Raw genomic sequence first — 21,672 nt, forward strand, 5'->3', positions numbered from 1 at the left:
GGTCTAAACCATCTGACCCAGATGGTTTTTGGGGGTCAAGTTTAAGGAGCTCCTTTTAGCACTACATACTCAGTGACTGCCTGCAGGGAGAAACTTTGTAGCAGGGGTAAAAAGAGGGAGAAGCATCGGGGAAAGTCGTGTTAGAAGGGGTGGGAGATGAGGAAATGTTGGACAGGCAGGGAGGCATGGCTGAGTCGAATAGGAATCCTGACTTAATGAAGTGGTGATTTTTAAAGAGCTCAGCCATTGATAAGGGGGGGTGGATGTGGGAAAAGTCCAGGGGTCTGAATACTTTCCAAATACACTGTTTATACTCTGAGTGTACAACCATTATGAACAGCTTCCTAATATGGAGCTGCGCTTCCTTTTGCCCTCAGAACAGCCTCAATTTGTCAGGGCATGGACTCTACAAGGTGTCAAGTATTCCTCAAGGATGCTGGCCCATGTTGACTCCAATGCTTCCCACAGTTGTGAAGTTGGCTGGATGTCCTTTAGGTGGTGGTCCATTCTTGATACTTGCGGGAAACTGTTGAGTGTGAAAAACCCACCAGAGCTGCTGTTTTTGATGCAGATCTTGACAGTTGAAAGGCATTTAAATCTAGTCTTGCCCATTCACCCTCTGAATGGCATACATACGCAATCCATGTCTCAATTTGATGAAGTCTTAAGAATCCTTCTTGAACCTGTCTCTTCCACTTCATCTGTACATATTGAAGTGGACTTAACAGGTGACATTAACACAGTTCTATTATAGAATGTTGTGTGTTCTGAATTTGCACGTGCAAGCCAAGCGCTCCTACTATCAGTAGCATTGTCAAAGCTGTACAAGTAAACTCTGCAAACACTGGCCACGAACGATGTTTACACAATACTGCGTTGGTAATAAAGCATTATTTGTTCAACTTCAACTTTTGGGATAGGTAGCTAGTTAGCTTTAGCTTGGTACCAAGCTAGCACCAATACGACCAGTAGAAATTTCAGTCGTTTTCCCTATTCTTAGCAATGATTTAGGAATCCTTATGAGCAAGTATTGTTGTTCGCCTATTGAAATTGAACAGCTAGCCAGCTACTTAACCCTGTTGCCCCAAGCTAACTTTATAAGCAGCCAACTAGCTTCATCTGGCTAGTGAGGCTCGACCGGACCGGGTTATGTGGCGTGAGCTAGCCACTGTTGGTAAATTTCTTCAACAGTTGATCAGGTCTATATACTTAATCAAACATACATTACTAATGGAAAGGAAACACTCTTTGGTTAAGTATACAAATTCTCCTTTAGTAATACAATTGTAGGCAGACGTTGGTACAGAGTACAGTATATGATCGCTTTCCCCAGGTTCTGCAAAATGTCTAAGACATCCTGTAACTCATATAGCCTCCATAGGCCTCATTGCATGAGTTTCCCTGGCAATAACATTTTAACAAATCTAGCCTCCCCCTGACAGCAGCAACCATCTTGTCAGCAATTTAAAGCTCAGTGGGTTTGACCGAAACTTGACCTTTCATCACAAGTATAGGGTCATAACAAGGTGAACGAGTCTAAGCATTTTCTGACAGTTTGGCTGTTTACCTCAGGCCTGCTGTAGCCTTGTGTTCTTTATTACATTTTTTATTTCACCTTTATTTAACCAGGTAGGCCAGTTGAGAAGAAGTTCTCATTTACAACTGTGACCTGGCCAAGATAAAGCAAAGCAGTGCGACAAACAACACAGAGTTACACATGGAATAAACAAATGTACAGTCAGTAACCCAATAGAAAAATCTGTATACAGTGTGTCCAAATGAAGTAAGGAGGTAAGGCAATAAATAGGCCAATAGTGGTGAAGTAATTACAATTTAGCAATTTACACTGGAGCGATATATGTGCAGATGAGGATGTGCAAGTAGAAATACTGGTGTGCAAAATGGCAGAAAAACAGATATGGGGATAAGGTAGGTAGTTGGTTGGATGTGCTACTTACAGATGGGCTGTGTACACCTTCAGCGATCTGTAAGCTGCTCTGACAGCTGACGCTTAAAGTTAGAGAGGGTGATCTAAGCCTCCAACTTCATTGAGTTATGCAATTAATTCCAGTCATTGGCAGCAGAGAACTGGAAGGAAAGGTGGCCAAAGATGTGTTGGCTTTGGGGATGACCAGTGAAATATACCTGCTGGAGCGTGTGCTGCGAGTGGGTGTTGCTATGGTGACCAGTGAGCTGAGATAAGGTGGAGCCTTACCTAGCAAAGACTTATAGATGACCTGGAGCCAGTGGGTTTAGCGACGAATATGTTGCAAGGACCAGCCAACGGGTCGCAGTGGTGGGTAGTATATTGGGCTTTGGTGACAAAATGGATGGCACTGTGATAGACTGCATCCAATTAGCTGAGTATAGTGTTGGAGGCTATTTTGGAAATGACATTGCTGAAGTCTAGGATCGATAGGCTAGTCAGTTTTATGAGGTTAAGTTTGGCAGCATGAGTGAAGGATGCTTAGTTGCGAAATAGGAAGCCGATTCTAGATTTAATTTAGGATTGGAGATGCTTAATGTGAGTCTGGAAGGAGAGTTTACAGTCTAGCCAGACACCTAGGTATTTGTAGTTGTCCACATATTCTAAGTTAGAGCCGTCCAGAGAAGTGATGCTAGTCGGGCAGGTGGGTGCGGGCAGCGATCGGTTGAAGAGCATGCATTTGGTTTTACTAGCATTTAAGAGCATTGTTGTATGGTGTTGAAGCTCGTTTAGAGGTTTGTTAACACAGTGTCCAAAGAAGGGCCAGATGTATACAGAATGGTGTCGTCTGCGTCGAGGTGGTTCAAAGAAAGTTCTTAGAAAACCAGTCGTATTCTCAGAACCTCAGATAGCCAGGTGTTGCCCAGACAGGAGGAGTCTGAACGTAGGGGGTTTCCGTCTTCTGATAGTGTCTGAAGGGCACAACACTCAAAGCAGATGTTACCACACACACAGAGAGGTCTCCTAAAGAAGAGACCTTAGTTTATCATAACACAATTTATTAACCCATTAAAAGGTATGAGGCCTTGGTTTAACCCCTTCACCATCGTAAGGACTAGTAGACACAATAGAGGAATTTACGATTTGCCTTCAAATTAAAATTACCTCTTTGAAAGTGATGCAGAAGGTTACAATTGGTGACATCATGCCATATATAGACTAGATAATGTGAAGCAATGAAATGGGGTAGCAGTCTACTCGGTGACACCCACAGAACACAACTGTGAAGTGTTTTCGCAAATATTAGCTTTGTAGCTCTTATCGAGGGACTGTGTGAAATAACCTCCAGTAAGCCTATTGTTAGAGGTTGACCGATTATTTTTTTTTTTCCAACACCGATACCGATTTATTGGAGGACCAAAAAAGCCGATACCGATTAATCAGCGATTATTTATTTATTTATTTATTTATTTATTTATTTATTTATTTGTAATAATGACAATTACAACAATACTGAATTAACACTTATTTTAACTTAATATAACACATCAATAAAATCTATTTAGCCTCAAGTAAATAATGAAACATGTTCAATTTGGTTTAAATAATGCAAAAACAAAGTGTCGGAGAAAAGTAAAAGTGCAATATGTGCTATGAAAGAAAGCTAACGTTTCAGTTCCTTGCTCAGAACATGAAAACATATGAAAGCTGGTGGTTCCTTTTAACATGAGTCTTCAATATTCCCAGGTAAGAAGTTTTAGGTTGTAGTTATTTTAGGAATTATAGCACTACTACTCTCTATACCATTTGTATTTCATTAACCTTTGCCTATTGGATGTTCTTATAGTTACTTTAGTATTGCCAGTGTAACAGTATAGCTTCCGTCCCCCTCCTCGCTCCTCCCTGGGCTCGAACCAGCAACACAACGACAACAGCCACCATCGAAGCAGCGTTACCCATGCAGAGCAAGGGGAACAACTACTAGAAGGCTCAGAGCGAGTGACGTTTGAAACTCTATTAGCGCGCGCTAACTAGCTAGCTATTTCACTTCGGTTACACCAGTTGATAGGCTTGAAGTCATAAACAGCGCAATGCTTGACGCACAACGAAGAGCTGCTGGCAAAACGCATGAAAGTGCTGTTTGAATGAATGTTTACGCACCTGTTTCTGCCTACCACCGCTCAGTCATACTTGTATGCTTGTATGCTCAGTGAGAAAATAGGACAGGACACGCTAGATAATATCTAGTAATATCATCAACCATGTGTAGTTAACTAGTGATTATGATTGTTTTTTATAAGGTAAGTTTAATGCTAGCTAGCAACTTACCTTGGCTTACTGCATTCGTGTAACAGGCAGTCTCCGTGTGGAGTGCAACGAGAGAGAGGCAGGTCCTTACTGCGCTGGACTAGTTTACTGTAAGGTTGCAAGATTGAATCCCCCGAGCTGACAAGGTGAAAATCTGCCCCTGAACGAGGCAGTTAACCCACCGTTCCTAGGCCGTCATTGAAAATAAGAATGTGTTCTTAACCCAACTGCTGAGACTAGCAGCTAGTTCCTTGGTCACACTGGCTTCTATGGCCTTGACTTAAAGCAAAGTAAATAGTCTCTCTTGTGTAGCTTCACTCCCTAGCCCACCTACTAGTCTGTCTCTCTAATGGTGTCATTTAGAACAGAGATTCTAAACTGGGAGGTTTTGAAACATACTCCAGGCTGAACTTTACTAAAGCCAGGTAGAAAGTGTGTTGAAATTTATAATGAACCTATAATTTTATCCCAAATGTTTTAGATCATTTTGTATTTTGAATACAGAGCTAATTTAGCATCGCTATTTAGAGGATTTGGTTGATTTTGTGGTCTCAAACCAGTGTGTTTACTTACATTCTTCAAGGATATTGGAAACACTTTTTAATGAACCTTTTTATTTTGATAGCTTGGTCTTAGCATTGACTCCCTATCTTCCAGATGAGCCATGTTTAGCAAAAAATGAAGACATGTATTATTGACAATGTATCGTTCCATGTCTTGTCAGCAAGCCATGACGCCCACCATCTCAGATGGTTCTGAAATTGTTTCTGTAGATAGAAATGGATAAAATTAGCATTCCTGCAACATTATTTTGTTGAAATGTAACTTGGTCTCGAAGAAATTAAGCTAATTGATTGTGATCATTTGTAGGATTCGTGACCTCTGAAGCAGAAAAGTTTGGTGTCTGCATGCATCAGGACGCTTCTGTGTTTTATACTTTAAAAAGAAAAGCTTGCTGCTATAAGTTTTTTATATTTCTGAGACACCTATACATTTTATACTTTTAAAACCTTTGTTTTAACCATTTGTTTTTGGGACCACGGTGTCATGACGTTGCCCTCTTTGGGTATAGCAAGCCCCATCCTCCTCTCCCTGCCTCCCCCTTGCCTCCTTCAACTAGGCTGCTGTGGACAGAGAGAGGTCGTAAATTCCTGAGAAGACCCTGCCACATGTCCACATAGTATAAGAGGCATAGTAAATTTTCATAGAGCACAAAGGAATTTCTTCCACCTCACAGAACTTGAGGTACGAACAAGTTTCATGTTCCGGAGAAAGTATAAAAGATTGGTGAAGAATCCAGCTACGAACTGGTCCGTTTGTCACAACTTGGGAAGCTCAAGAGAGACGGTGTGGCCACATTACCATAACGCTGTTTATATAATAGGCTCAGATATAATTGTGGTATAAGATGAATGAGTGAGTATAATACTGTTTGTAAAATTGTGTAATGTGATTTTGGACTGTTTAATGAAGGAAACTCCAATTCCCTTTTGAGTTGAACTAAATCAGAGGACCGCCCCTGAGCACAGTTAGGGTCAGGCATCCTGGGACAGCCCCTTTTCTGCAATTCCGAATAAAACCCAACTTTGAGAAATTATCACCAGACCATGTTTTTCTCCATTAGGAGAGGACGAAGGTTGTAGACCATTGCTGAATCTTTTAACCATACCACGTGGTTAAACCCTTAGACTATCGATACCGACAGAATAAGAACAAGTCTTTGATATTAATTACTAGTCTGCAGCTAGGAATTCGGTATCATTGAACGCGAAAAACAACAACCGCCGAAACATCCATTCTATAACAAAACTAATGTCACTGAACTATCCCCTCTAACCACAACCGAGGGAGAGAGACGGACAATTCTACAAAAGAAACAAACTTTTCACCAGCGATCAAGATGACATACTGAGCGTAAATATATATATTGATTGCAATTGTTCCCGAATGAGTGAGCGTTCATGTGTAAAGGATTAGCATTTCAATTGTTATAATTATTAACTCTGTAGTGACTTCTTAGTTGACCGCCACTTCCCCTTTTGTCTAACAACCTGCCTTGCCGGTTTATCCCACTAGGGCACATTCCACTCATTTCTTGTAACCACATTAACCTTTGTTTGTTTGTTTGTTTGTTTGTTTGTTTGTTTATGCAACTTACTTAGTTAGTAATAAATAAATGATTTAAGACAATTGATGTATGGATGACTCATAGTGAAGACTGGGTTCGTGCAGATAACCAACAATTTACGTTTGGAATGAGACTAACGTGAGGTGAAGTAAATAATTAATTAATTCGAAGACTAATTGATTTATTTATTTATTTTATTTATTTTACCTTTATTTAACCAGGTAGGCAAGTTGAGAACAAGTTCTCATTTACAATTGCGACCTGGCCAAGATAAAGCAAAGCAGTTCGACAGATACAACAACACAGAGTTACACATGGAGTAAAACAAACATACAGTCAATAATAAAGTATAAACAAGTCTATATACAATGTGAGCAAATGAGGTGAGAAGGGAGGTAAAGGCAAAAAAAGGCCTTGGTGGCAAGGTAAATACAATATAGCAAGTAAAACACTGGAATGGTAGTTTTGCAATGGAAGAATGTGCAAAGTAGAAATAAAAATAATGGGGTGCAAAGGAGCAAAATAAATAAATAAATTAAATACAGTTGGGAAAGAGGTAGTTGATAGGGCTAAATTATATGTGGGCTATGTACAGGTGCAGTAATCTGTGAGCTGCTCTGACAGTTGGTGCTTAAAGCTAGTGAGGGAGATAAGAGTTTCCAGTTTCAGAGATTTTTGTAGTTCGTTCCAGTCATTGGCAGCAGAGAACTGGAAAGAGAGGCGGCCAAAGAAAGAATTGGTTTTGGGGGTGACTAGAGAGATATACCTGCTGGAGCGTGTGCTACAGGTGGGAGATGCTATGGTGACCAGCGAGCTGAGATAAGGGGGGACTTTACCTAGCAGGGTCTTGTAGATGACATGGAGCCAGTGGGTTTGGCGACGAGTATGAAGCGAGGGCCAGCCAACGAGAGCGTACAGGTCGCAATGGTGGGTAGTGTATGGGGCTTTGGTGACAAAACGGATTGCACTGTGATAGACTGCATCCAGTTTGTTGAGTAGGGTATTGGAGGCTATTTTGTAAATTACATCGCCAAAGTCGAGGATTGGTAGGATGGTCAGTTTTACAAGGGTATGTTTGGCAGCATGAGTGAAGGATGCTTTGTTGCGAAATAGGAAGCCAATTCTAGATTTAACTTTGGATTGGAGATGTTTGATATGGGTCTGGAAGGAGAGTTTACAGTCTAACCAGACACCTAAGTATTTGTAGTTGTCCACGTATTCTAAGTCAGAGCCGTCCAGAGTAGTGATGTTGGACAGGCGGGTAGGTGCAGGTAGTGATCGGTTGAAGAGCATGCATTTAGTTTTACTTGTATTTAAGAGCAGTTGGAGGCCACGGAAGGAGAGTTGTATGGCATTGAAGCTTGCCTGGAGGGTTGTTAACACAGTGTCCAAAGAAGGGCCGGAAGTATACAGAATGGTGTCGTCTGCGTAGAGGTGGATCAGAGACTCACCAGCAGCAAGAGCGACCTCATTGATGTATACAGAGAAGAGAGTCGGTCCAAGAATTGAACCCTGTGGCACCCCCATAGAGACTGCCAGAGGTCCGGACAACAGACCCTCAGATTTGACACACTGAACTCTATCAGAGAAGTAGTTGGTGAACCAGGCGAGGCAATCATTTGAGAAACCAAGGCTGTTGAGTCTGCCGATGAGGATGTGGTGATTGACAGAGTCGAAAGCCTTGGCCAGATCAATGAATACGGCTGCACAGTAATGTTTCTTATCGATGGCGGTTAAGATATCGTTTAGGACCTTGAGCGTGGCTGAGGTGCACCCATGACCAGCTCTGAAACCAGATTGCATAGCAGAGAAGGTATGGTGAGATTCAAAATGGTCGGTAATCTGTTTGTTGACTTGGCTTTCGAAGACCTTAGAAAGGCATGGTAGGATAGATATAGGTCTGTAGCAGTTTGGGTCAAGAGTGTCCCCCCCTTTGAAGAGGGGGATGACCGCAGCTGCTTTCCAATCTTTGGGAATCTCAGACGACACGAAAGAGAGGTTGAACAGGCTAGTAATAGGGGTGGCAACAATTTCGGCAGATAATTTTAGAAAGAAAGGGTCCAGATTGTCTAGCCCGGCTGATTTGTAGGGGTCCAGATTTTGCAGCTCTTTCAGAACATCAGCTGAATGGATTTGGGAGAAGGAGAAATGGGGAAGGCTTGGGCGAGTTGCTGTTGGGGGTGCAGTGCTGTTGACAGGGGTAGGAGTAGCCAGGTGGAAAGCATGGCCAGCAGTAGAAAAATGCTTATTGAAATTTTCAATTATGGTGGATTTATCAGTGGTGACAGTGTTTCCTATCTTCAGTGCAGTGGGCAGCTGGGAGGAGGTGTTCTTATTCTCCATGGACTTTACAGTGTCCCAGAACTTTTTTGAGTTAGTGTTGCAAGAAGCAAATTTCTGCTTGAAAAAGCTAGCCTTGGCTTTTCTAACTGCCTGTGTATAATGGTTTCTAGCTTCCCTGAACAGCTGCATATCACGGGGGCTGTTCGATGCTAATGCAGAACGCCATAGGACGTTTTTGTGTTGATTAAGGGCAGTCAGGTCTGGGGAGAACCAAGGGCTATATCTGTTCCTGGTTCTAAATTTCTTGAATGGGGCATGTTTATTTAAGATGGTTAGGAAGGCATTTTTAAAAAATATCCAGGCATCCTCTACTGACGGGATGAGGTCAATATCCTTCCAGGATACCCCGGCCAGGTCGATTAGAAAGGCCTGCTCGCTGAAGTGTTTCAGGGAGCGTTTTACAGTGATGAGAGGAGGTCGTTTGACCGCTGACCCATTACGGATGCAGGCAATGAGGCAGTGATCGCTGAGATCTTGGTTGAAGACAGCAGAGGTGTATTTAGAGGGGAAGTTGGTTAGGATGATATCTATGAGGGTGCCCGTGTTTAAGGCTTTGGGGAGGTACCTGGTAGGTTCATTGATAATTTGTGTGAGATTGAGGGCATCAAGTTTAGATTGTAGGATGGCTGGGGTGTTAAGCATGTTCCAGTTTAGGTCGCCTAGCAGCACGAGCTCTGAAGATAGATGGGGGGCAATCAGTTCACATATGGTGTCCAGAGCACAGCTGGGGGCAGAGGGTGGTCTATAGCAGGCGGCAACGGTGAGAGACTTGTTTTTAGAAAGGTGGATTTTTAAAAGTAGAAGTTCAAATTGTTTGGGTACAGACCTGGATAGTAGGACAGAACTCTGCAGGCTATCTTTGCAGTAAATTGCAACACCGCCCCCTTTGGCAGTTCTATCTTGTCTGAAAATGTTGTAGTTTGGAATTAAAATGTCTGAATTTTTGGTGGTCTTCCTAAGCCAGGATTCAGACACAGCTAGAACATCCGGGTTGGCAGAGTGTGCTAAAGCAGTGAAAAGAACAAACTTAGGGAGGAGGCTTCTAATGTTAACATGCATGAAACCAAGGCTATTACGGTTACAGAAGTCGTCAAAAGAGAGCGCCTGGGGAATAGGAGTGGAGCTAGGCACTGCAGGGCCTGGATTCACCTCTACATCGCCAGAGGAACATAGGAGGAGTAGAATAAGGGTGCGACTGAAAGCAATAAGAATTGGTCGTCTAGAACGTCTGGAACAGAGAGTAAATGGAGGTTTCTGGGGGCGATAAAATAGCATCAAGGTATAATGTACAGACAAAGGTAAGGTAGGATGTGAATACAGTGGAGGTAAACCTAGGTATTGAGTGATGAAGAGAGAGATATTGTCTCTAGAAACATCATTGAAACCAGGAGATGTCATTGCATATGTGGGTGGTGGAACTAATAGGTTGGATAAGGTATAGTGAGCAGGACTAGAGGCTCTACAGTGAAATAAGCCAATAAACACTAACCAGAACAGCAATGGACAAGACATATTGACATTAAGGAGAGGCATGCTTAGTCGAGTGATCAAAAGGGTCCAGTGAGTGGAGAGGTTGGTTTAGGGTCACGGCGATTTAGACAGCTAGCCAAGCCAACCGGTAGCAAGCTAGCATAGGATGGAGTCTGTTGTTAGCCACCTCTTGCGTTCGGTCAGTAGATTAGTGGGGTTCCGTGTGGTAGAGGGGATTAATCCAAATCACACAACAACAAAAATAAGAACAATAGATATAGTTATAGAGGCCCGAGAAGAAAACATAATAATTCAAATAAATAAATTGTCCGATTGTCTATTCAGATAGCAGCCGGAAAGACAGCTAACGGTTAGCGGGCCGCAGATGGGCGTTCCGGTAACGTCGCGACAGAGGAGCCAGCCGGGTCTCCTTCAGGTAGATAACGTCGGCAGTCCGGTTGTGAAGGCCCGGTGGGGCTCCGCGTAGGCAGTGAAACGGGTCCGGATAGGTGACTGCAGCCCAGGAGTGAATGATGGAACTCAGGCGTGATTGACGGAGCTGGCTAGCACCGGAACAATCGATGTTTGCTCCGGAATCGACGAAAGCCGACTGTCACACGGATAGCAGCTAGCTAGCTGTGAGATCCGGGTATGAACGTCCAGAGAGCAGTTGAAATCCAGGGACATGGAGAGAAAAAAAAAAAAAATGGTCCGGTATGTTCCGTTTCCCGAGCCGCGCTGCGCCGTACAAAACTGGCGATAGATTTTCGATAGATTTTCGAACTAAAGGACAGCCGATGACCACAAACCGTGGTTAGCTTCTGATTAGCTTCTGGGCTAGCTCCTGGCTAGCTTCTGGCTAGTTTCTGGCCAGCCTCCTGGAGTTTCTGGCTAGCTTCCTGAAGGATTGCAGATCTGAGGTAAATAATACTTTTTTATAAATATAAATTGGTGAGGCTGGTTGCAGGAGAGTGTTTAGAAGAAGAGTTGATGGAAAATAAAAATAAAATGTATGTGAAAAAAAGTTGTAAATATATATATATACAGGACACGACAAGACGAGGACAAAAGACGTCTGAACTGCTATGCGATCTTGGAGAATGATGTGATCAGATAAAATATCTGAAAAGTTGTTTTAGGAAATTATAACTTTGTAATCTGAATATTTTTCCTTGGTGCCCCGACTTCCTAGTTAATTACAGTCACATGATTAATCAGTTGATTGCTTAATAGTAATTACAGAGAATCTTTGATTAAAAACTATAAGTCTTCAATTCAAGGATAGTAAAGACATGACAACTGCATTGGTGCTGCTTTTTAACACTGTGTTTGGATGGATTTTTGCTGTCTCCTGGAGCTAGCATTAGCAGGCTAGCTTCGACTATCTAGGTTACCTGGCTGTAACGGGCAAAGCTTGTCTCACGTTGCGGTTGCCTCTTGTAGCCGGGACAGCAGTTTCTTACCTCAGAATAAGCATGTCACTGTTCTGTTTTGGAGTCAGATCTGGAGATGGACAGCAAAGTCATTAAATGTGAGACCTTTGACATGTTCATTGTAGTCGAAGAGGAACTGATGTGTACATATCCATCTGATAAATGCTAACAGCTCCATGCCTCATGAGACGGGTCATTGAGCTACTAGAGGAGAATAGGGTGCTGAGAGTCTTGCTCTGGTTAAGGAGACTTCAAGACTGCGTGCTGTTTTTGATGCAACAATTCTAAATGACCGAGGGGGAAATCCAGGATGCTCTGTCAGTGGTTTTCAACCAGGGGTACTAGGAACCCTGGGTGTACTTCGCCTATTCGTATGGGGTACTTAAACTCGTGAGACTATAGGCTTACTGGTAAAATGCACATGAGGGGGGTACTTCAGTTTTATTTATTTATTTAACCTTTACTTAACTAGGTGGTAGTCGGTGCTACAGTAATCAAAAAAGGTTCTGAACCACTGGTCTATGAGACTTGGCTCATCTGCAGTAGCTACTGAGGATACTACTTTGGACCACTTTCCCGTACTAACACATCCCACTGCGTTTTGCTGTACTCCATTGGAAGCAAACTGGAATCCAGTTAGAAATTGGAGAGGAGGATTATTCCGACGCAGCTTCCCTCTCGTCCAGACCTGCGGCTCTCTTAACCATTTTCAGGTATGACAGGTATGACTTCACCTGGGCCATGTGAGGATTCACTTAATCCCTTACTGCAGCTCTCTGCCCCACTTGTTGCAGAACTGTTGACCTAGAATACCAGTCAAAAGTTTAGACACCTAGTCATTCCAGGCCTTTTCTTTATTTTTACTATTTTCTACATTTGTAGAATAATAGTGAAGACCTCAACTATGAAATGACACATGGAATCATGTAGTAAACAAAAAAAGTGTTAAACAAATCAAAATATATTTGATATTCTTTAAAGTAGCCACCCTTTGCCTTGATGACCGCTTTGCACACTCTTGGCATGTTCTCAACCAACTTCACCTGGAATGCTTTTCCAACAGTCTTGAAGGAGTTCCCAAATATGCTGAGCACATGTTGGCTGCATTTCCTTCACTCTGCAGTTCAACTCATCACAAAGCATCTCAATTGGGATATCGGGTGATTATGGAGGCCAGGTCATTTGATGCAGCACTCCATCACTTTCCTTCTTGGTCAAATAGCCCTTACACAGCCTATAGGCATTGGGTCATTGTCCTGTTGAAAAACAAATGATAGTCCCACTAAGTGCAAACCAGATGGGATGGCGTATCGCTGCCCAATACTGTGGTAGCCATGCTGGTTAAGTGTGCCTTGAATTCTAAATATATCACAGACATTAACACCAGCTGTAGCACCATCACACCACCACCTCGACCTGGCCGGGGTATCCTGGAAGGATATTGACCTCATCCCGTCAGTAGAGGATGCCTGGATATTTTTTAAAAATGCCTTCCTAACCATCTTAAATAAACATGCCCCATTCAAGAAATTTAGAACCAGGAACAGATATAGCCCTTGGTTCTCCCCAGACCTGACTGCCCTTAATCAACACAAAAACGTCCTATGGCGTTCTGCATTAGCATCGAACAGCCCCCGTGATATGCAGCTGTTCAGGGAAGCTAGAAACCATTATACACAGGCAGTTAGAAAAGCCAAGGCTAGCTTTTTCAAGCAGAAATTTGCTTCTTGCAACACTAACTCAAAAAAGTTCTGGGACACTGTAAAGTCCATGGAGAATAAGAACACCTCCTCCCAGCTGCCCACTGCACTGAAGATAGGAAACACTGTCACCACTGATAAATCCACCATAATTGAAAATTTCAATAAGCATTTTTCTACTGCTGGCCATGCTTTCCACCTGGCTACTCCTACCCCTGTCAACAGCACTGCACCCCCAACAGCAACTCGCCCAAGCCTTCCCCATTTCTCCTTCTCCCAAATCCATTCAGCTGATGTTCTGAAAGAGCTGCAAAATCTGGACCCCTACAAATCAGCCGGGCTAGACAATCTGGACCCTTTCTTTCTAAAATTATCTGCCGAAATTGTTGCCACCCCTATTACTAGCCTGTTCAACCTCTCTTTCGTGTCGTCTGAGATTCCCAAAGATTGGAAAGCAGCTGCGGTCATCCCCCTCTTCAAAGGGGGGGACACTCTTGACCCAAACTGCTACAGACCTATATCTATCCTACCATGCCTTTCTAAGGTCTTCGAAAGCCAAGTCAACAAACAGATTACCGACCATTTTGAATCTCACCATACCTTCTCTGCTATGCAATCTGGTTTCAGAGCTGGTCATGGGTGCACCTCAGCCACGCTCAAGGTCCTAAACGATATCTTAACCGCCATCGATAAGAAACATTACTGTGCAGCCGTATTCATTGATCTGGCCAAGGCTTTCGACTCTGTCAATCACCACATCCTCATCGGCAGACTCAACAGCCTTGGTTTCTCAAATGATTGCCTCGCCTGGTTCACCAACTACTTCTCTGATAGAGTTCAGTGTGTCAAATCTGAGGGTCTGTTGTCCGGACCTCTGGCAGTCTCTATGGGGGTGCCACAGGGTTCAATTCTTGGACCGACACTCTTCTCTGTATACATCAATGAGGTCGCTCTTGCTGCTGGTGAGTCTCTGATCCACCTCTACGCAGACGACACCATTCTGTATACTTCCGGCCCTTCTTTGGACACTGTGTTAACAACCCTCCAGGCAAGCTTCAATGCCATACAACTCTCCTTCCGTGGCCTCCAACTGCTCTTAAATACAAGTAAAACTAAATGCATGCTCTTCAACCGATCACTACCTGCACCTACCCGCCTGTCCAACATCACTACTCTGGACGGCTCTGACTTAGAATACGTGGACAACTACAAATACTTAGGTGTCTGGTTAGACTGTAAACTCTCCTTCCAGACCCATATCAAACATCTCCAATCCAAAGTTAAATCTAGAATTGGCTTCCTATTTCGCAACAAAGCATCCTTCACTCATGCTGCCAAACATACCCTTGTAAAACTGACCATCCTACCAATCCTCGACTTTGGCGATGTAATTTACAAAATAGCCTCCAATACCCTACTCAACAAACTGGATGCAGTCTATCACAGTGCAATCCGTTTTGTCACCAAAGCCCCATACACTACCCACCATTGCGACCTGTACGCTCTCGTTGGCTGGCCCTCGCTTCATACTCGTCGCCAAACCCACTGGCTCCATGTCATCTACAAGACCCTGCTAGGTAAAGTCCCCCCTTATCTCAGCTCGCTGGTCACCATAGCATCTCCCACCTGTAGCACACGCTCCAGCAGGTATATCTCTCTAGTCACCCCCAAAACCAATTCTTTCTTTGGCCGCCTCTCTTTCCAGTTCTCTGCTGCCAATGACTGGAACGAACTACAAAAATCTCTGAAACTGGAAACACTTATCTCCCTCACTAGCTTTAAGCACCAACTGTCAGAGCAGCTCACAGATTACTGCACCTGTACATAGCCCACATATAATTTAGCCCTATCAACTACCTCTTTCCCAACTGTATTTAATTTATTTATTTATTTTGCTCCTTTGCACCCCATTATTTTTATTTCTACTTTGCACATTCTTCCATTGCAAAACTACCATTCCAGTGTTTTACTTGCTATATTGTATTTACCTTGCCACCAAGGCCTTTTTTTTTTTTTGCCTTTACCTCCCTTCTCACCTCATTTGCTCACATTGTATATAGACTTGTTTATACTTTATTATTGACTGTATGTTTGTTTTACTCCATGTGTAACTCTGTGTTGTTGTATCTGTCGAACTGCTTTGCTTTATCTTGGCCAGGTCGCAATTGTAAATGAGAACTTGTTCTCAACTTGCCTACCTGGTTAAATAAAGGTAAAATAAAAAATAAAAAATAAAACCTCCATGCTTCACGGTGGGAACCACACATGCAGAGATCATCCATTCACCTACTCTGTGTCTCACAAAGACACAATGGTTGGAACCAAAAATCTCAAATTTGGACTCATCAGACCGAAGGACAGATTTCCACTGGTCTAATGTCCGTTGTTTGTGTTCTTGGTCCAAGCAAGTCTCTTCTTATTGATGTCCTTTCATTGCTGCCATGCTATGTTGATGTCTTAGGTCTCTCTTGATGTAGTGTTGTGGTGTCTATCTTGTCGTGATGTGTGTTTGTGTGTTGTCCTATATTTCTATTTAATTTTTAATCCCAGCCCACATACATGCAGGAGACCTTTTGCCTTCAGGTAGGCCGTCATTGTAAATAAGAATTTGTTCTTAAACTGACTTGCCTAGTTGAATAAAAAGTGGTGGTTTCTTTGCAGCAATTCAACCATGAAGGCCTGATTCACGCTGTCTCTGAACAGTTCATCTTGAGATGCCTTACTTAAAATCTGTCAAGCATTTATTTGGGCTGCAATTTTCAAGGCTGGTAACTTATCCTCTCCAGCAAGGTAACTTCCTTTCATTTGGCGGTGCTCATGAGAGCCAGTTTCATCAGAGCGCTTGATGTTTTTTGCGACTGCACTTGAAGTCACTTTCAAAGTTCTAGAAATGTTCCGAAATGACTAACCTTCATGTCTTAAAGTAATGATGGACTGTCGTTTCGTTTTGATTATTTGAGCTGTTCTTGCCATAATATGGGCTTGGTCTTTTACCAAGTGGGGCTATCTTCTGTATACCACACATACTTTTTAACAACACAGCTGATTGGCTCAAACGGATTAAGAAGGAAATAAATTCCACTATTTGACAAGGCACACCTGTCAATTGAAATGCATTCCAGGTGACCTCATGAAGCTGGTTGAGAGAATGTCAAGAGTGTGCAAAGCTGTCATCAATGTAAAGGGTGGCTACTTTGAAGAATCTCATATTTTTGTGGTTATTACATGATTCCATATGTGTTATTCCAGAGTTTTGACGTCTTCACTATTATTCTACAATGTAGAAAATAGTAAAAATAAATAAAAAGCCTGGAATGACTAGGTGTGTCCAAACTTGACTGGTACTGTATATCTTTAATGTTACAATTGTTTCTGGTGTTATCCCCAATATCTGGAAAGCGGCACCTGTCTTCCCCCTACATAAAGGACAAGATCCTTCTGATTTAGATACTAGTGTCCAATCTCCAAATGATCTTGCCTTTCCAAAGTTTTAGAATCCTTGGCCAACTCTCAGCGAATAACTTATTTAACTTCTCTCACACTTCTTAATGTGCACCAATCCGGTTTTAGAACGGCTATGCTTGTTTTAGATGTTAAATTGATTTGGATAATAATAATCATTGTGCTTTCCAAGGCCTTTGAAACTGTTGACAATCATGCACTCATTCAAAGGTTTGAGAATTATCTGTCAGAACAGTGTGATTTCTGATGGTGTTTAGTCTAGATTCCTCAATATTATGGGGGGGTATTGGAACCTGTTCTGTTGACTATTTTTATAAATAATATTGGGCTATCTGTTAACTTTTAATTGTTCATTTGTATGCAGACAATACTGTTATGTATGCCATTGCCCCAGGTGTTGTTAGAGCTGCAATCTTACTTTGTTGCCTTACACAATGCCCTGGTTGGTTTAAAACCTGTACTTAATGTTGGCAAAACAAAATACATGTTCTCCAATTCTCCTGTGTTTTTCAGATGGATTAAATATTTATTAATTGAAAGGTTCTCCCATTGATTGGGTTCCCTTCTATAAATATCTGGACTTTTGAATTGACAAGGATTTAATGTTTAAAAAGACATACTGATGAGCTAGTTAAAAAGCTAAGATTTAAAGTGGCCTTTTTGTAAAATAGAGCATTGGGGAATGTCCTGCCCCCCCACTGCGTGTGCCTTGTCTATTTCTATGGCCACAAGCACTGTTCATGACACAAACCGTTCACACCCCTCTTGGTGGAGAGTTTTGCATGTTTAAAGCTTATTTTCTGCAATTCTACACATTTTGTCATGGGGTGCAAAGTAAATGTTGCAGTTTTAAAGCAGATGTTCCTGCAATTCTCTATACATTTTGCTATGTCTAATGTATGTTCATGTGATATTTGAGTGACCAAAAAATGACAACATCTATGGGCTAAAAAATCTAAATAAAAAAAGCTTAGCTGACCTGGGCTAGTTGATTATATGCATTGACTAACATGACAAGAGGAACTGATGATGCACTACCCAATTTTGAAATTGCACCTTGTGCATTCTGTTAAACTTTCAAGTTTCTTAAAAAAAAATTGTGGACCCATATGTGCCCCACGCTAGGGGGGGACACCCCACAGTTTGGGAACCACTAATGTGGGGCACGTCACTATTCCCTTTTTGGGGAAGTACAGAAGCTTCCGACCTACCTAACTTTGTTGTTGAGGTATGAAGACATGAGTTACCAAGCCCAGTCACAGGGTTGGTTAACTCTTGAGGTTTGTTGGGTCTCCACCGAATTTGGCAATCCGCTTTTGTTTTAATGCACCTCGCTGGATACATTTTTGGATCTCATTACAATTAGATGTTCTGGTGCCACTTGTGCAGTTTAGGGTGTTCATTGAGGACCTAGTGGCTGAGGACTATAACGGTTTTTCATACGTTTGTGTTTTCTATTGATTGCTGTTTTGTTTGTTGTATTGATTGTTGTGGTCAGGGCACCCTTGGGAATGAGACCATGGTCTCAATGGGTTTTCCCTGAATAAATAATCTAATAATAATAGTTATATAGATGCACAGTGTACGAAACATTAACTTTCTCATATTGAGTTGCCCTCAGAACAACCTCAATTATTGGGGATGAACTATAGTACAGTCAAGTGTAAATAGTTTAGTAGAGTACAGTAAATTGCACTGTACTCTAATCTCTTGTACTGTAATGTACATGGGATGGTGTCAGTAAGAGCCAGGAGTGGTGACATTAACTGGAGAGAGGGGTTGTCCAGACTGTTTTAACACTCTTGCTTTGACAACCATGCAACAGAATGAGAAATAAATCAGTTATGAGCTGAACATAACAGTATGCCAGTGCACGGGAGTACAGTAACAGGTGACTCAACTGTAGTTTGACTACTATGAATTTCCATTGTTGCCAATTCAGTTGCAGTCATTCGGTTACTGATTTGGTAACGTTGTGTTTTAATTACTTAAATTATAAACCCAAGTTGTCATCATTAAAAACAGGAATTGTTAAGTCAACCTTCAGTTGTTAGTTCTGTGAACTTTCATTTTTCTCCCTCTTGAGGGAGAGAAATTAGAAAATATCTTAACTTCACTAGGGTAGGGGGCAGCATTCAGAATTTTGGATGAAAAGCGTGAAGCTAGGATATGCATATAATTAGTCGAATTAGTAGAAGACACTCTGAAGTTTCCAAAACTGTTAAAATAATGTCTGTGAGTATAACAGAACTGATATGGCAGGCGAAAACCTGAGGAAAATCCACCAGGAAGTACAATTTTTTTGAAAGGCTGTTTTTCCATTGAAAGCCTATCCACCAAACAAAGACTTAGGACCCAGTTCACGATCTCTATGGCTTCCTCTACATGTGGCCAGTCTTTAGGCATTGTTTCAGGCGTTTACTAATAATAATGTCTGTGAGTATAACAGAACAGAACTGATATGGCAGGCGAAAACCTGAGGAAAATCCAACCAGGAAGTACAATTTTTTTGAAAGGCTGTTTTTCCATTGAAAGCCTATCCACCAAACAAAGACTTAGGACCCAGTTCACGATCTCTATGGCTTCCTCTACATCTTTAGGCATTGTTTCAGGCGTTTACTCTGAAAATGAGGGAGATACAGCACTTTCAATGAGTCCTGTGTATGATCGGGAACGCTCCTTTCTTGTTTCTGCTTTTTTTTCCTTTACCCCCCTTTCTCCCCAACACAACCCAACCAAGCCGCACTGCTTCTTAACACAGCGCGCATTCAACCCGGAAGCCAGCCGCACCAATGTGTCGGAGGAAACACAGTGCACCTGGCGACCTTGGTTAGCGTGCACTGCGCCCGGCCCGCCACAGGAGTCGCTGGTGCGTGATGAGACAAGGATATACCTACCGGCCAAACCCTCCCTAACCCGGACGACGCTAGGCCAATTGTGCGTTGCCCCACGGACCTCCCGGTCGCGGCCGGCTGTGACAGAACCTGGGCGCGAACCCAGAGTCTCTGGTGGCACAGCTAGCGCTGCGATGCAGTGCCCTAGCCCACTGCGCCACCCGGGAGGCAGTTTCTCCTTTTCTATTGACAAAGCTTTTGTCCGTTTGAAATATTATTGATTATTTATGACAAAACAACCTGATTGATTTTAAACGTCGTTTGACATGTTTCTACTAACTTTTATTGTACTTTTTAAAAACTTTTCATCTTGATGTTGAGAGCGCGCATTGTGCCTTTGGACAAAACAGACATTTGTTTTCTAACATGGAGACCTGGGAGTGCCACCAGATGAAGATCATCAAAGGTAAGTGATTAATTTTAACGCTATTTCTGACTTTTGTGACACCTCTCCTTGGTTGAAAATGGCTGTATGGTTTTCTGTGATTAGGCGCTGACCTAACATAGTCGCGTGGTGTGCTTTCCCCGTAAAGCCTTTTTGAAATCTGACAGAGGTTGCATTAAGGAGAAGGTTTTCTTTAATCGTATGTTAAACACTTGTTTCTTTCATCAATGTTTATGATGAGTATTTTTGTAATTTGATGTGGCTCTGCATTTTCACCGGATGTTTGTTTGAGACAATGATTACTGTACATAACGCACCAAATTCAACTGAGGTTTTTGGACATAAAAAAAAACTCTTTGCTTTTATTTGACTCTACATTTGAAGTGCTCATGGCGGCATTTCCAGGTAAAAATCCCCAACTTCTTTTTTTTTTATGATGGCTTAAGGGCCAACCCGCCTCCATTGTGACTGCTGAGAAAAAAATCGTAGTAAGTTTATTTGTGAGTCATGGCTGTATTTTTCACACTCTCTCTTCCACAGACAAAGAACCTTGATGGGGTCTTCTGCATGCCGGAAATCAAGCTGCATAGCAACCCATCGGCATTCAACGTGTACTGCAACGTGCGCCACTGCGTGCTGGAATGGCAGCAGCGGGAGGCGTCCCTGGCCCTGGCCTCCAGGAGCTCTGTGCAGAGCGGCGACTCGGACAGCGAAGAGGAGGAGTTCCGTGAGCCTGCCATCAAGCTTCCCAAGGTAACCAATCCCATCTGTTATGTTACTTCAAAAGCAGAGTGATGGGAACAGTGTTGGTGGAAAGGTAGAAATAGAATATGACAGACATGTTGCTTTATGTGTTTTTTGATACCAGGTTTGCTGTTCAATTGCGCTATATAAGATGGAAGGGAGTTCCATGCACTCATGGCTCTGTATAATACTGTATGTTTTCTTGAATTTGTTCTGGACCTTGGGACTGGGAATAGACCCCTGGTGGCATGTCTGGTGGGGTAAGTGTGTGTGCCAGTGCTGTGTGTAAGTTGACTATGCGAACTATTTTGAATATCTACCACATTAATGTGTCTTATAAAATCAAGAAGTGACGCAATCAGTCTTTCCTCCACTCTTATCCAAGAGAGACTGGCATTAATATTAGCCCAATGAAGAGTAAGACTTGCTACTCGATTCTGGGCCAGCTGCAGCTTAACTAGTTATTTCTTTGCAACAATTGACCATATTACTAGACAATAATCAAGATAAGGTAAAACTAGAGCCTGCAGGACTTGCTTTGTGGCGTGTGGTGTCAAAAAAATCTCCCCATCTTTACAACCCTTGAATCTACAGTGGGGAGAACAAGTATTTGATACACTGCTGATTTTGCAGGTTTTCCTACTTACAAAGCATGTAGAGGTCTGTAATCTAAAAAAAAATCCAGAAAATCACATTGTATGATTTTAAGTAATTAATTTGCATTTTATTGCATGACATAAGTATTTGAACTCGTTACCTGTATAAAAGACACCTGTCCACACACTCAATCAAACAGACTCCAACCTCTCCACAATGGTCAAGACTAGAGAGCTGTGTAAGGACATCAGGGTTAAATTGTAGACATGCACAGGGCTGGGA

The 21,672-nt window shown here is 42.4% G+C and overlaps 1 protein-coding gene across 20 annotated transcripts in view; it reads left to right on the top strand.

Moving 5' to 3' along the window:
* The window catches only part of mycbp2 (MYC binding protein 2), a 316,135-nt gene that overhangs the window by 24,017 nt on the left and 270,446 nt on the right, over positions 1-21,672 (top strand). For all 20 annotated transcript variants that reach the window (XM_090215106.1, XM_090215110.1, XM_090215108.1 and 17 more), the window contains exon 3: positions 20,590-20,802. In XM_090215106.1, the coding sequence (XP_090071232.1) occupies positions 20,590-20,802 (213 nt within the window). The remainder of the gene's footprint in view (positions 1-20,589; positions 20,803-21,672) is intronic.

This window comes from Oncorhynchus mykiss, chromosome 22 (genome assembly GCF_057628025.1).
Source record: "Oncorhynchus mykiss isolate SJ-2025 chromosome 22, ASM5762802v1, whole genome shotgun sequence".
NCBI lineage: Eukaryota > Metazoa > Chordata > Actinopteri > Salmoniformes > Salmonidae > Oncorhynchus > Oncorhynchus mykiss.